The sequence below is a fragment of the Panthera onca genome, chromosome D4 (genome assembly GCF_046562875.1).
Source record: "Panthera onca isolate mPanOnc1 chromosome D4, mPanOnc1 haplotype 2, whole genome shotgun sequence".
Lineage (NCBI taxonomy): Eukaryota > Metazoa > Chordata > Mammalia > Carnivora > Felidae > Panthera > Panthera onca.
Genome location: NC_138351.1, coordinates 59,669,508 through 59,686,095, shown reverse-complemented (window position 1 = coordinate 59,686,095; position 16,588 = coordinate 59,669,508). Strand labels below are relative to the sequence as shown.

At 43.8% G+C, this 16,588-nt stretch overlaps 1 protein-coding gene across 1 annotated transcript in view; it reads right to left on the bottom strand.

The window, feature by feature from the left end:
• POLR1E (RNA polymerase I subunit E) overlaps window positions 1–16,588 on the bottom strand; it is a 28,925-nt gene that overhangs the window by 4,206 nt on the left and 8,131 nt on the right. The window contains exons 2-9 of the mRNA XM_060609295.3: window positions 10,894–11,453; window positions 10,230–10,333; window positions 8,944–9,020; window positions 7,178–7,263; window positions 4,843–4,901; window positions 3,915–4,059; window positions 1,985–2,092; window positions 1,291–1,387 (exon numbers count right to left, since the gene is read on the bottom strand). Of these exons, the coding sequence (XP_060465278.1) occupies window positions 1,291–1,387; window positions 1,985–2,092; window positions 3,915–4,059; window positions 4,843–4,901; window positions 7,178–7,263; window positions 8,944–9,020; window positions 10,230–10,333; window positions 10,894–10,969 (752 nt within the window). The 5' untranslated portion in view covers window positions 10,970–11,453. The remainder of the gene's footprint in view (window positions 1–1,290; window positions 1,388–1,984; window positions 2,093–3,914; window positions 4,060–4,842; window positions 4,902–7,177; window positions 7,264–8,943; window positions 9,021–10,229; window positions 10,334–10,893; window positions 11,454–16,588) is intronic.

The window sequence follows — 16,588 nt, the reverse complement described above, 5'->3', positions numbered from 1 at the left end:
TACTATTCTACCACTATGAGGATCCTGGACTCAGAGAGATAACGAAGCTCTTTAAGAAAAGTGGCCTCGTTTTACAGATAGGAAAACTGAGGCTCAGCGGAGGGAAGATCACACAGATCACACCATACCTTGGGCAGAGCTCAGGGACTTATTTCTTCAAACTCAGCCCAGAGCTCATTCCTGCACCTGCTGCTGAACCACAACTACATTAAGACAACCAAGAACCAGTAATAAACTTTTCTGGAAATGAATCTTTGGAGGGGAAAAAAAGAAAAAAAGCACTTTCAAAACTCAAGGAACTTGGGGCACTGGGTGGCTCAATCGTTTAAGCCTCTGACTCTTGATTTCAGCTCAGGTCATATCTCATGGTTCATGAGTTCAAACCCTGCATCAGGCTCTGCACTGAAAGTGTAGAGCCTGCTTGGGAGTCTCATTCTCTCTCTCTGCCCTTCCCTCCCCTTAAAAAAATCGGAGAACCAACCTAGGGTTTGTAATTTTTTATTTTCTCAAGATAAAATTATTAAAAGGAAAAACTCAAGAGCAAAAAAATTCCACTATCATCAAAAAAAAAAAAGCTGCTTTTAAAGGCCCAAGGAGGGTGGAGAGATAATCTGAATTATTTAAAATATACAGTACTTTTTTTTTTTTTAAGTTTATTTGAGAGAGAGAGAGAGAGAGCGGACGAGCATATGTGGCATGAGTTGGGGAGGGGCAGAGAGAGAGAGAGAATCCGAAGCAGGCTCTGCACTCCTGATTTGGGGCTTGAACTCACGAACTGTGAGATCATGACTTGAGCCGAGATTAAGTGTTGGCCACTTAACCGACTGAGCCATCCAGGCACCCTTTAAAATATACAGTATTTAAATACATAAATTTAACTTTAAGTTAAAATGCTCACTCAGCACACCATCACTTCCACTGGCACCTACTCGCAGGCTCGCACTTGGGCCCCACCCCACTGGTGACAATCACTATCAGCATAACACTGGGGACATGGGCCAGCTCTAGTTCCAAGCCCCAGACCACAAGGCCCCACCACCCTCTGCCCAGCCACAGGCTCCAGGTACTCAGAGGCCACCTCTCTCTCCCTTGAATGCCACCCACAGCCTTGGGACAAGAAGCCTGAAGACCCAAGCATTTTCAAGAAAACACTGGCTCGTTCACGTTGAAATGCTGAAAAGACATACACCCTCACTGACTGACATCCTAAAAGTCCGCTTCACCTGACTACTGTCATGTTCTGACATCACTGCCCCAGACACTCCATCCACCCAGGGGGTTGAGGGGTACCTGTTCTCTTCGATCATCTTCAGGATCTCCTCTGATGAGACATTCCTGAAAGCTTCAGATGGGCTTTGAAGAGCTTCATACTCAGCAGGGGAGAGAACTAGTCACAGGTCAAGAACACAATTTGACCAAAATGGCAACATCCAACTGGCTAGCTCATCTCAGAGGGGCCTCGTTTTAGAGATGGGACAGCTGAGGCCCAGATGGGGGAAGATCACATAATACACTGGGGCTGAGCGCAGGGTCTCGGTCCTTCAGACTCCCAGCCCAGAGCCCATTCCCTGCCTGGGCTTTTCTGCCTCCCCGGCTTATCACAAAACTACCGCAGGCATTTTCCCTCTGACTAGACGCACAAGTAGGGAAATTCTATGCTCCAACCCTACCTTTTACAAATCAGTCTGTCTTAGACTTAAGGCACTAGTTGACTTAGAAGTCTTATCCTGACTACTGACAGAGAGTGACCTCAGCACTTTGCTGAGGAATGGGTTTGAATCTCAGAGGCGGAGGGCCAGTCCCACAGCTAGTGAGGAAGCCTAGCTGACTACCCAGCGACAGCACTGGAGCGAGCGCAAAGGTCTGGATGTAGCTTCCGTGAGCATCACGGGACCACCAACACACCAGAGAGCCTGTCTGCCCACTCATGTATACACGTCCCAACCGGGGAAATAAAGCAGCGTTTCTACTGCAACAAGGATACGGTCTTCAAATTTATACACGTCTTCAGGCTTGGCTGCATCAGCGTGGCAGGGAGGAAGGTACAGGGAGTCATCTTGCAGTTCATCACGGATGGCATCACTGACCAGAGCTTTTTAATAAAGGAAGAGATGGTGTCGGTATCATCCATTTGGCTGCAGGTTCCCCAATACACTATAATTTATGTCCTCAAGATCGTAACTGGTCCGGAAAACTCCTCATTGGAATGCTTCTGCCAATGTGGCCTGACCTCCCCATCAGGCTGACAGCTCCAGCTATTATGACACAAACCTAACCAGGCACTGGAGAAGGTGCACACGGTGTGGTCCCCCTCAAGCGACTTGTAATATAGCTGGGAAAGGCAGGTGTACCGATAAATATTTACAATACAAGAGAAGCTAAAAGTGAGGGATATTCAAAAGAGTCTTTAATGGCTCCAGAAAACTTCCCCACATATTGTGAGTAAAAACAAAAAACCAGAATATAAAACTGTGAACTAGCCTACAAGGATAACCATTAAGAATTAAGTATGCATATAGATGTGGACAGATAGGAATATGGGAAAATTATAATAGTTGGTCTGGAAAAATGATTAGAAACGGGTGAATTATTTTTCTTTTTAGACGTCCTTTGATAGCTGACAGTAGACTCAACAAAAACATTAAAAAATTTATTCATGTAAATGCAACAAAAACATTAAAAAATGTCCTCATGTGGGGCACCTGAGTGCTCAGTCGGTTAAGTGTCCGACTTCGGCTCAGCTCATGATGTCACGGTTCGTGAGTTCGAGCCCTGCGTCAGGCTCTGTGCTGACAGCTCAAAGCCTGGAGCGTGCTTCAGATTTTGTGTCTCTTTCTCTCTGCCTCTTTTTCTCTCTCTCAAAAATAAACATTAAAAAAATATTTTTTTAATTTGCTAATGCTTTCAAATAAATGGAAAGACATATTTTTATGTTCCTGGATAAGAAAACATAATATTATAAAGATGATGATTCTCTCCATATTAATCTCAATTGCGTTTTGAGGGAATTTGACAAAATAATTAAGATCACCTGGGGAGAAAGCATGTTACTCTAATGTTTGCAAAAATAAAAGGAAGGAGTAGGAGGAACTTGCCCTATCAGAAAATAAACCGGATGATGAGGCTACTGAAATCAAAACAGCCTCATGCTGCCACGGGAACAGAATGGACAATGGAACAGAACACAGACAGAATGTGCTAAAGTGAGAAGGAGGACTTTCTAAATCATCTTCTACAAGAAAAGGATGGAGTTGGGGACAGCTGGTTAATCATTTAGAAAATATAAAATTAGGTCTCTACCATATGCCAAAATAAGTCTTAAGCTTTAAATGTAAAAAGTAAAATTATGAAAGTACTGCAAGAAAACATAGGAAAATATTTATATGATCAGAGGGTTTGGAAAGATTTTCTCAAAATTACTAAAATCCCACTCTAATAGAAAAACCGCTCTTATGTAAACCTTCTCTTACGTTCTTATAATGCATTTGAGCAATAAATACATTTTTAAATAATACAATTAAATACTCAAGCTGCTGATGAATTTAGGAACAGAAAAAGGTCCACTGGCACCAAAGTGAAGCCCTGTCTCCAGAGGGTTAATCAGCACCAACATCACCTTGGTCTTTTTCCCCAAAACCTCCCTGTGCCCAGAGCACCCTGCCAGCTGGAACCCTGGCACCAAGGACACGCATACACACATCCATTCCCGTGCCTGTCTCCTCTACTTGACTGGGAGCTCCCCAAGGGCAGATGTTTCTTACTACTTCCAGAGTCTGTTCCCAGGAAAGCACTCAGTGAGAGGAAGGAATCCAGCCCGAATGCCCATTATTTCCATCTGTGGGGCAGGTAAAAGATCTCAAGAGAAGAGAAAGTGTCTCTATGAGCAGACTCTTACCCAGGTCCCAGCTGCTTACCAGTCACACCCTTTGCATCAATAATATTCTCTGCGGCTTTAGCTACTGCACAATTCAGAGATTCATTGCCAACTCTGTTCATTCTTCTGGAATTCAAAGCCCGCTTCTGTTTGGTGGTTCCAAAGGCTTCAATGCAAGAATCCATCTGTGCAGGGACAAATGTGGTCTGTCTAGGGACAGGTTGGGCACTACTATTCCTGTGTGACTATGGGGAAACCCTCGGCGTTTCTGAGCCATGATTATTACCTCACTTGCAAATTGGGCTGAACCATATGTATCTATCTCCCAGGCTTCTTGTATTAACACATCTGAAGTACTTGCTTTATAAACTGTCAGGGGGTACTTACAAATCAACAGTGTCTCCATTTGTAAAGTAAAAAGACCAGAATTAGGATTGGTAAATCTGTGGCATACAGCTTACTGTTTTCCAGCCCTGTACCCATAGCAGATGTTGCTAATCACTCATTCTTTCCCTCTGAGCCTGAAGACAGCCTCATACCCACTCTCAACACTGCTCCAGGCAGTACTGAAGATTCAATCAATTGCCATCCTGGGGTGAGATGAGCTTTGCAGAAACCGCCTACCTTGAAAATCTTGAAGTTTACTTTTGTTTTAATGAGAAAGTTTCCAGGCTACCACCAGTATTTTCTGAAACTTGGATTAAATCCAAAACCAAGTATTATGCTACACCTATATCAGCCCAGAGAACCAGTTCCGCACACTGGCACAGAGCAGCGTATAGCTGTCCCACATGGAAGGATGGCTCTGTGAGGCCATGGAGGCCTCTGCAGGTGGCCTTGCCAGAGAACCACAGACTGAATGAGCTGGGAGCAGCCCTATGTTGGGCCAGCTCATTATACTGATGGGAAAACGCAAGGCCTAAAAGGAACGCATTTCGGGTCCCACATCTCAGTTCTGTCACACTTACCTTTTCTCTAAAAGTTTTGGCCTCATTATCTCGTGTCGAGCCACTCTCAACTGATTCATCTATCAAAACACAAAACAAACAAAAACAGAGAGGAAAAAAAAGTGAGCTGTAAGGCCCACAGATTATAATAGTGTTTAATATTTATTTTAACAGCCAATCTCAGAAAAACAGATTTCTTTACTTCAGGATTTCCCAGAGTTTAATATAATGGATCCTGAAAACAATTAGTCTGTGGCTTTAGTACAGTCAGAGGATTTGGAGAATAAATTAAGAAGTCAAATGAGGGGGTCATCTGGTCTAACTGTTCATTTTACAAATAAGGAAAAATGAAGCCTCCAGATGAAATAATTTGCCCCAAGTCTGTTGACCAGGCAGTGGCCAAGATGGGATTAGAAACTAAGTCCTTGGTTCTTTCCAGTAAATAGTTTTGCCCTCCTTATAAAAGACCTAAAAGTAGGTAAGCATAAATGTGAGGTATGTATTACTTACATAAAGCTCTCAAATCTCCCGTAAAGTATTTATATATAAGGGGCAGTATAATCTAGTGGACACAGGAGCATAAGCTCTAGAGTGACCTTGCCCGAGTCTCAATCCCAGATCATATATACATACACGACATGATATGGTACTTTATATAGACATAGATAGCAGCATTGTGTCCCTGCCAAGTTGGTTCACTTCTGTGCCAGTTTTGTCATTGATAAAACAACCAGAGGGTTGTGTGAAGTAAATGATGTAGTGCACTGAAAGTGCTTAGAACAGTGCCTAGCACACAGGCACTTAATAAATGTTGCATGTGTGTGCATGTATGTGTATACACATACATACGTGTGTGTGTATGTGTATATATTTATATATATAATATATATTATGTGTGTGTGTATATATATATATATATATATATATACACTGTCGTGTATATACTGTCGTGCATATATATATATATATGTATATATATATATATATATATACACACATATATGCACTGTCCCAAATAAACCATTATTTACACATTTTTTTACATGTAAAAACAAAAATTTGTTTAATCAGCAAATTAATGAACAATTTCCTTTGCCTCTTGGGAAGTCGGTAGAGCATTTGGAGGATAATCTAAATGCAGTTACATATGTTTGCAAAGCAAGGAATTCTTTTTTTTTTTTTTTTTAAGTTTGTTTGTTTATTTTTGAGAGAGAGAAAGAGAATCTCAAGCAGGTTCTGCACTGTCAGCACAGAGCCCGATACAGGGCTCAATCTCATGAACTGTGAGATCATGACCTGAGCCAAAGTTGGACACTTAACCTACTGAGCCACCTAGGTGCCCCCAAAGCAAGGAATTCTTAACCTATAGACTATGGATCCCTGAAATTCACAGATGGGTTTCAGGACTCAAATGCCCTTTACAACTGTATGCAAAATCTCATACATATTCTTGTATATTGTGTATGTTTCCAGGAGGTAGGTCCAGGTCCCTCAGATTCTCAAAAGGACTGGCATCGCTGCTCTGCGGGAATGAAGTTGGAACCACTGTCTCTGAAAGTATCTGGCAGATCCACCAAGACCCTAGCAATCCTTCCTCATCTCTACCCTCCTCACCATGGTTCGCAGTATTTAAGATTTAGAGAACAGGAACCCCTTGAGTCTGACCCTCCAACCTTCTGGAAGATCCCACTCCAGTCTGGAGCATTCTGAGATGCCAAAGCAGAGAAACAGTACAAGTTCTCCCTCTGGATTAGGGTAAAAATAGATCTCCGCCTAAATTAGAAAGCATAGAGGGGCTACCTGGGTGGCTCAGTTGGTTAAGCATGTGACTCCTGATTTCAGCTCAGGTCATGATATCACAGTTTGTCACGGAGCCCACTTGGGATTCTCTCTCTACCTCTCCCTTGTTCTCTCTCTCTCTCAAAATAATAAATAAATAAATAAATACACAAGAAAAGTTACTGTCCAACCCATAAGTAACTCCCATCACCTGCTAGAGACCCTAAAAGCTCTACTCCAACCAGAACAGTTAAGAGTTTTAAAAAAGGCCTTTGAATGAAAAAAAATATTGGACATGCCCTCCAATATTCTGCTCCGATCATTGCTCAACTGACTTTAACTAAAATTATTTTCTGATCTCAAATCTGTAAACACTGAAGGGACAGGATCTGTGTCTATTTTGCTACACCCCCAGCCCCTAACTTGTGCCTGGAACATAGTAGGTCATCAATAAATATTTGCAGAAAGGCACCCTTTTAAAAATAAGTACAAACTACGTTTTACAAATCGACAACTAACTCATCCAGCAAACCTAAAATATACAGTGTTTTTGTGAGACTTCATGACTGGGACCTACCTGAAAACAGTGGCTGCATGTTGAACAATTCAGCATCATACACCTCCATCTGGCCGGAGGTCTTGTTCAGGACTCCCACAAAGTGCCTGAATAAAGAAGGAGTAATACCAATGGTAATGGATTATGCAAAAGGTATTGTTTATACAACTTCCTTTTTCCTGCTTAAAAGTACTCAAGGGTCTTTCTGTCCCAGTGCACTTGAGGAACACATCACTTGTTGCTGAGTAACCATGATCCCCAAGAGCAGCAATTCTTAGCATGAGAGGGAAAGAAGCGAAGGAAGGAGGGAATTCAAGAGGTGGTTCTGGAAGAAAAAAAAATGCTACCAGGTGATTCTGGTAGCCAATCACACTTGTGCTCATTGCTGTAGTGGGAAACTATTTGGAGATATAAGAATCTAGAATTACACTAGAATTTGCTGCACACATAAATTTTATGGAGGCAAAGACAAGTAAAACCTTGGTAATTACGGGGAGAAGACCAATCTGAACTAGAGAATCTTTGTAAGGGCATGATGTGGTGTTAATGGTTTTAAGTACATACACATTAATCTGACCTCTAGCAGGGTGGTTTGATGGGGGCTTTGAAAAGGCCTTTTTTGTGCTTCACGGTTGGACACTATCAGAGGAACACTGCCTGTGTTATGCCAGCGCCTGACGGTTACAGTCTGTTCGGGTGAACAATCTTCATTGCACCCGGGGAGAGAGCGGGGGTCAGTGAAGGACAGAGCTGTCCAAAGTCAGTTGATCAGTAGTAGAGCTGGATAGAAACCCTGGAGTCTTTGACACTACCAAATGCTTTCCTTGGAGTTAGTTCCAGGAAAAATTTCTGGCAAGCTTTGGCCTATTGATCACATATTCCAAATAAGTGGAGACGGCTGCCTTTTGGAAACAAGACAATTATAAAGGATACTGCAAATTAATGAGGTGGTCAAAAGGTACTTTCAGTTACAAAATAAATAAGCCCTGGGGATGTAATGTACAGCATGGTGACTGTAGCTAATAATACTATATTGTATATTTAAAAGTTGTTGAGAATAAATCTTAAAAGTTCTGATAAGAAAAAAATTCTAACTATGTGTGGTAATGGATGACTATACTTACTGTGGTGACCATTGTGCAATATATACAAATATCTAATCATTATGCTATATACCAAAACTAATATGTTGTATTATATCTCAATTTTTTTAATTATTATTTTTAAGATTTTATTTTATTTTTAAAAAATGTTTATTTATTTAGTCTGGCCAGGGTTGGGGGGGGGGGGCGGTTAGGGAGGGGCAGAGAGAGGGAGAGAGAGAATCCCAGGCAGGTTCTGCACTGTCAGCCCAGAGCCCGATGTGAGGCTCAATCCCCCGAACCTCAAGATCATGACCTGAGCCAAAATTAAGAGTTGGACACTTAACCAAGTGAGCCACCCAAGCACCCCTAAGATTTTATTTTAAAGTAATCTCTATATTCAATGTGGGGCTCAAAATCACAAGCCCGAGATCAAGAGTCACACACTCCACTGACTGAGCCAGCCAGGCACCCCTAAAAAATTGTAAATGAATGAGATTTGTTAGGAAATCCAACAAATGTAACTTGTTTTCCCTTCTCAGGCATGTCCACATGCTGCTGTGAGGACCTCTGGATCTGGGAACAAGGGACATGGTAAACCTCTCCAGATTTCCCCCACTGTCCCTAAAATAAAGAGCAAACATAGTAGTGCCAGGCTCACCACCACTATCCTCCTCCTCCCGCTGTCCCTTCCCCTATCCCTACCTGCACAGAGTGTTGCATTTGAGGGCTCCAGTCCCAAAATTATTTCCCACATAGGAAAGTCTGTCTGTTTCAGCTGCCTAAAATGTAAAGGGAAAAAAAACATCACTACAACCAATATTGAAAGGTATTAAGCATCTTGTCTCCCTTTCCCACATTTGTAAAAGCTTTAGAATCCAGAACCAGTGGATTAGAAGCAGAGAGCCTCTGGGAGATGATCTAGTCCCACCGTCCAAGTGAATCTGGGTGTCCCTAGGAGAAAGGCAAGAGGACTTTTGAAAGGGAAGCCCCAGACAGTGCTGGCTTCTACGTGGTCTGAAAAGTTCTCAGGGGAATTGCACCATAGGACTCGGGAGAGAGGTCCTGGGGTCCCAGCGCTTAGAAACATGCTACAAAGTGGTTCTGCCAGCAACCTCTGGGCCCAAAGTCCAAGCCCTTCCTGAGCTTCTTGGCCCATTTCTCCCAGGACTATTCCTTATATATTCACAGGACTATGGAAACAGCTGATTCATTCCTCAATCACAGTCAAGCTTTCCTGCTTCCCTGTTTGTCCTTGCCATCCTCTCCACTTGGAATACTAAACCTCAGCTGTCAAACCCTCCTCTATCCTTCAGAGCTCAGCTCCAATGCACTTTCTCCCGGGGAAGGCCTTCTGGCAAGCAGAGACTTCTCTGACTGAGCTCACTCTCCCTCCGCCAGGCTCTGAGCTCGTCTGCTTGTAGAAGTTACTGAACTCAAAACCAGTTCTCATCTCTCTACATCAGTGGTTCTCAACCGAGGGAAATCCTCTTCCGGGGATATCTGGGAATGTTTGATATTCTGACTGTCACAACTACAAGGTGCTACTGGTATCTAGTGGTTAGAGACCAGGGAAGCCGTTGAATGTCCTGCAATGCACAGGATGGGCCAACAACAAAGAATTATCTGGATCCAAATGTCAATGGTGCCAAGGTTGAAAAACCGTGCTCTAGAGTATGAGCTCCCTCAGAGCGGGGCCAGGTCCTACCTAGCTGTTTCCCTTGCAGCTTACAGCATAGGGCCATGTGGGTGTTCAACCAATGCTTGTCAAATGAATAAATCAATGAAAGGCCATCACTTCACCAAAAGTACATAACTGAATGGAGCCTGTCCCCACACCCCTGACCTGCTGGGACTCACAGGAGTTCTTCAAAGGCCCGTTTGCTATCCACCACCACCCCTTTCTCCTCCTGCTTTGACCCACATCCACCCGCACTCAAGCGCCTCCAGAGGCCTGCAGAGTGGAGCCAAGTGGCCACTGTAGCACTTACCAGGATCCGCTGACCTCTCTTCCTGGGGTTTGTGGAGTCATTGCTCTTGTACAAGGTAAAGCGCATGTTGCCTGGATTCTGCAGCTGCCCATTGGAGAACTGGACTGTAAGATTGCAGCCCGAGAATGAGATGGAAGTAGAAGGACCCACAGTGTATGCTGGGGAGGACCTGGACTGTCCTTGGGAGGGAGCGACTGAAGGAACGGGGATGGTAAGGAAGCCCAGGTCCTGACCTAAAGGGGGGCTGAAGGAGGTCCTGGTCCAGTTGGGAAGAGATGGAGAAGTGAGGGCAGTGCTGGGGAAGGGCTGTGGTAGAAGGGAATAACTAGGGGAACAGAGCTGAGGAGACCTGGGCCAGAGCTAGAGAGAAAGGGGAATTTCTGCCCAATAGAGAGGAGGAGATGGGGCAGGTGAGTGGGGAGGAGACGACAGGTACAGCTTTGGAGAAGAGGGTGGCTGGGATATCCTCATCCAGAGGAAGTGGTGACAGAAAGATGGTGGGATGGCAGAGGAGCCCAGGCCAAGTCCCAATTAGTGGAGGAGACTAAAGGGGGTCTCGGTCCAGCGGGGAAAGGGGCCCGACAGGGGCGGGAGGACTGTAGAGGCACCCAGACGGAAGGGGAGAGAGCTACGGGGAACTCCGCTCCGGCGCCGCAGTCTTTACCCAGTACTGCTCTATGGCTGTCGTCGGGCTCCCCACAGTACAGCCACCTCGCACTCGACAACACCTCCGCCGCCATCTCGCCAGTCCGGTCGCCAAGGTTAGGCGTTTACACGAACACCCCCGGGCCGTGTTTGCCACTCCACATGCGACAGCAGGGCTACAGGACGGAAGAGGCGCGGCCTCACCCGCCCCGCCCCGCGCGTGCGGAGCCGGCGTGGCTCCTCCCCCCCGGCACCGCCCCCTACTCGCTCTTCCCGGGAATGCGGAGGCGCCGTTCCCGCCCACTCTTCGCCCCGCCCCGGAGAGGCGGGACTTCTGCCCACTACAGGCACCAGTCCTCTTTGCTGAACTAGCGCTCTGCCTGCGCGTTGAGGCTTGTGTGGGACTAGGAATTGCCAGAGCCGAAGGGCCAAAGAAGCTCCTGTAAGCGTGGACCCAAAGAAGGGCATTTTTGAAGGGCAAGAAGTCAGGTCGTCTCGTCTGTTATCCAAGTTGCTTTCTTTCAAGATTCCACAAACGAGGTCACTAATCGTCCCAATAGTTTTTGCAGCAGAAAGAACCTGTCGGAAAACACAGGTTGCATTTAGTTGCCATAGCCCTTTAGTTTCCTTCAACCCAGAACAGTCCCTCACTCTGACTATAAACTTTAAATTTCAAAGATTACAGGCCAGTTATTTTGTGGAATGCCCCTCAATCTGGATTTGTCTAATGTTTCCAAGTGTCTAATGTTTCCAAGTTTATTATTATGTTTCCAAGTTACAGGTTATGCATCTTTGGCAGGAATATTACAGATACGATGCTGTTCTTCTCACTGTATTCTATTAAGTGGCACACAATTTCGATTTGTCTCATTACTGGTTATAGTTACTTTGACCACTTAAACCGCTTACAGGTTTCTCTGCTATAAAGGTATTCTTTTCCTTTTATAATTTCACTTTGTGCCTGCCCCTTATTTTGTGGGCAGGTATTTAGAAACTAAGTAAAAATCCTGTGCATCACACTACCAATTTATTCATTTATTTATTTGCATCAGTCTGGACTTGTAGATTCCTATCTTATTCATTAGATTAGAATCTGCTACTATCATTTATTTTCAGGTTCAAATTATATCAGATTGGGCCAATGGGAACCCCATTAGGCCAGTTTCTGTGTTCTAGTAACACGTCCACATCATTTTTTTTTTTTAACATGTCCTTACTTTCTGGCACAAAATATTTCAGCTTATCTTGTAGTTTCCCTGCCCCAGCCCTGGAATCACTCATTTCTCCAAAGAGTTCTGGTTTCTTTTGGTAGGGAATGGTATTTAGAAACCAAGATCTATGTAGCAGGTATGGACTGCTTTGGGGATGTCACTGCTCCCAGGCCTCAATGAACTGAATTAGGGAATAGATGTAAGTAAACACACTTTTACAACTAAAAGTGATTTATTTCTAAAATTTATAATTTCCAAATCCATATATATTGAAAGCCATCAGATCATACTGACCTCTAATTCCAATTCAGCACCTCAGGGTTTATTCTGATTTTCCTTCCTCCCATATTTGTAACTTCCTTCCCTGGCAGTGAGAAACCTGGTTCCCACTAGCCTTAATATATTAATTATTTGATCAGCACCTCCTGTAGTATATCTCCTATCACTACCACCACTACCGTCACCTGACATGGAGGCCTATTACCCCATTCAGGCTCCAACACCTTAAACCAAGCCTTAGTCCCTATGTGGATGCTGTATTAGTTCAGGGTTCTCCAGAGAAACAGAATCAGTAGGAGATCTGTATCTATCTATATATTTAGAGAGAGAGAGAGAGAGGTTTATTATTATGAGTAATTGGCTCACACAACTATGAAAGCTGAGAAGTTCCACAATTTGCCATCTGTAAGCTGGCAGGAAAGCTGATGGTGTAAGTCTGAACGCCTGAGAACTAGGGAAGACAATGTTGTAACCCAAGTCCAATGGCCAAAGATGAGATGTCCCTGCATACAGAGGAGGCAAGAAAAAAAAATGGGCAAACTCCTTCCTCCACCTTTTGATCTATTCAGACCCTCAAGGGATTAGATGATGCTCATGCATATTGGGGAGTGCAAGCTACTTTACTGAATCCACTAATTAAAGTGTTAATCTCATCCAGAAATACCCTCATAAACACACACAGAAATAATGTTTAATCTGGGCACCTAGAAGCCAGTCAAGTTGACACATGAAATTAACCATTATAGGCGTCCTCCTTTCTCTGCTCAGGTTCTGACAACCCTCACCAGGTTGTCCCTCTGCCCAGATGCCCTTCTCGCCCTGCTTGGGCTCAGTTTGTACCAGGCCACACTTTCACATGGATAACCTTCTCACTGCAAGCTCCCCTTCCTTCTGGGTGGAAAGCTACCTTGCGTGACCCCACTGGCTTTTGGATTGAGTCATTTAGGAAAAGAAAAGGAAAAAGGGAGAGAAAGGAGCTTAAATGCCTAATTATTTGCCTCTCTCCCCTACTGGAGACAGACTTATTTGAGGCTAACAATAAACAAGTTGGGGGTTAAATAATAAACAGATTTATGTTTACCACTGTGTTTCCAGCTCCTGGAGCAGTGCTTGGCACAGTAGACCCTCAATAACTGTTGAATGAATGAGTGACATAGCAAGGAATGAATCCAAACCATCACTAACCCTAGGGACCTTGGTACTGGAGCTCAACGATGATTGCTAATGTTGCTTAAAATTAACTGGTGATTTTTACAGATTCTCTGTAAATGTTGATCAGTTGAATGAAAATATGAACAGTTAAGTCAAAGTTAAGGGGTGACAAAGAAGACAGCATGGCTACAAAGAGTTAATTGTATTTTTTAAATGTTTGTTTATTTTGAGAGAGAGAGAGAGAGAGACAAAAACAGAGCATGAGTCAGAGAGGGGGCAGAGAGAGAGGCAGACACAGAATCTGAAGCAGGCTCCAGGCTACAAGCTGTCAGCACAGAGCCCAATGTGGGGTTTGAACCCACGAACTGTGAGATCACGACCTGTGCCGAAGTTGGACTTAACCGATTGAGCCACCCAGGATCATCAATTGTATTTCTTGAGAGGTGTCCTGACCCCTCCTGATAAAAGGACCTATGTATAGCCTTGCTACTCAAAGTGTGGTCCTTGGGCCAGTAGCATCAATGTTATCTGGGACCTCATTAGCAGTGCAGAATCTGTAGCCCTACCAGATCTGAATCAGGGGCACCTGGGTGGCTCAGTTGGTTGAACGACTGACTTTGGCTCAGGTCATGATCTCACAGTTCGTGAGTTCGAGCCCCGCATCGGGCTCTGTGGTGACAGCTCAGAGCCTGGAGCCTGCTTCGAAGTCTGTGTCTCCCCCTCTCTCTGCCCCTCCCCTGCTCGCGCTCTGTGTCTCTCTGTCTCTCAATAATAAACGTTAAAAAAAATCTCTTTAAAAAAAATCTTCTGAATCAGAATCTGCACTTTAACAAGATCCCTGGGTAATTAGTGTGCACTTCAAAGTTGGGAAGCGCTGTTGAAAAAAACTGTTTCCCTTTTAGGTACATCTTTACTAGTGAGACCAAGTCTGTGAAAGTCCTCTGAATTGACTGCTTTCTAGCTGGAAGAATGAAGAAAGCACACATGGATTGAGAGCAAAGACTCCCAGAATTACCACAGTTAAGAATTCAAAGCGACAGAGTTCTATTTTGGGACACAAAGTGCCAATGGAAGGGTGATTGGAAGGGGGCTGTAGTATACCCCTATGTTGTTTAATTATTTAACAATGATTCAAAACACGTGTGCACCATATATGTATAAATATATATGTACATAACTTGGATCAGGCAAGATGGAAGGAGCCCTACTCAGGCAGTGACCAAAATGCAAAAAGCTACAAAGACCTCTTCTAAATTAGAATCACAGGCTACATTTACCATAAAATGCTTGTCTACAAGCTTAGTTTGGAAATTCAGAGACTTCTGGAATTCTCTCTTCGCATCATTTTTCAGGAGAGGGAATGCATATTTAGAGAATAAGGAAAGGATAGGGTTAGGGGGTGGTGTTGGAGGGAGTTAGAGTCCTCTTTTCCTTGAGTAACGTCTCCATCTGCTGGCGGTCTGGGATATGGCTAATGAAGACCTGAAAGAATGCTTGCGGCAACTCACCACCTACTCCCCAAATGGTCTCTTCTGCCTCACCTTTTCTCTTCCTTCCTTCCACCTCTGCCTCTCTTTTTCCTTCCTTTCTCTCTTTTTCTGTAAGTCTCACTCTCCTGTTCACCATTCTGTACTTCCTTTCCCTTCCATTATATCCCTGATGCAGACTTTGTATTCTGTAGATGTGGATCACTCATTCCTTACGAGGCAGAATTCACCTAGGACAGGTTTTTCCTCACATGAAGCTGAATCTAACTTCTGTAGCTCCCCCCGTTATTCTATTTCTGCTCTCGGGCCACACAGAACACGACAAACTTCTCTGCCCTGAGCCCTTCAGACGCTTGAATACTCTGACCAAGCTTTCCATTTATCTGCTTTTTTTTTTCTCAGCAATTCCCTCCAGCCCCTCAGCTATGTCACACACGAAATCTTCCAGTAGCCACTGCTGGACACATGCCAATACATCCGGATCCCTCATACACTGTGGGACTCCACATGGATGAATAGTCCAGTTCTGGGCTGGGTAGCACACAAAGGGTCCATCACTTCCCTTAGGATACATGCCATGCCTCTCCTAATGAAACCAATATGTGCATTTATTCTAAGCATCTTCGGGGAGCCCGGGTAGCTCAGTCAGTTAGGTGTCCGACTTCAGCTCAGGTCATGATCTCACACTCCATGAGTTCGAGCCCCACGTTAGCCTCTGTGCTGGCAGCTTAGAGCCTGGAGCCTGCTTCAGATTCTATGTCTCCCTCTCTCTTTGCCCTCTCCCACTCACACTCTCTCTCTCTCACTCTCTTGAAAATAAATAAGCATTAAAAGAAAAAAACTCTAAGCATCTTAAACTGTTCAGTAAGCTTATTTGGAGTTAAAAATAAACCAAAAATTCTTGACTTTGCTTCTGCTAAGTCCCATCATACCTGCAATTATTTAGTATTTTATTTTATTTTAGAGAGAGAGAGAGAGAGAGCATGCATGAAAGTTGGGGAGACAGGTAGAGGAAGAAAGAGAGAGAATCTCAAGCAGGCTCCACGCTCAGTGCAGAGCCTGACACGGAGCTCGATCCCAGAATCCCGGGATCATGACCTAAGCCAAAATCAAGAGTTGGATGCTCAACCGACTGAACTACCCAGGCGCCCCCAAACCTGCAATTTTTAAATAACAGCAATTCAGAGCTTTGTATGAAGTCTTGTTAAATTTAATCGTGTTAAAATCAGTCTGTTCAGTTATTTCAAATTTTCTCAACATATTATATATTTTTTAAATTATTGAACTAATACATATGTGATGTACAATATTGGGGGGGGGAATACGAAGAATGCAATTATAGTAACTCACCATCCCTTCCCCACATAAAGGCAAGCATTATTAACATTCTGATTTATTTCTTTCTAGATTTTTCTCTGTGTATATGTATACATATATGATTGGTATTGTATTCAATTCTGTATCCTCCTTTAAAAATTTTTATAACATTATCTTGGATGTATTTTCTCAAAAACATATGATAATCCATTGAATGCTGTCACAGAGTTTACCTCTAGTTGAACATTTACACAATTCCCATTTCATT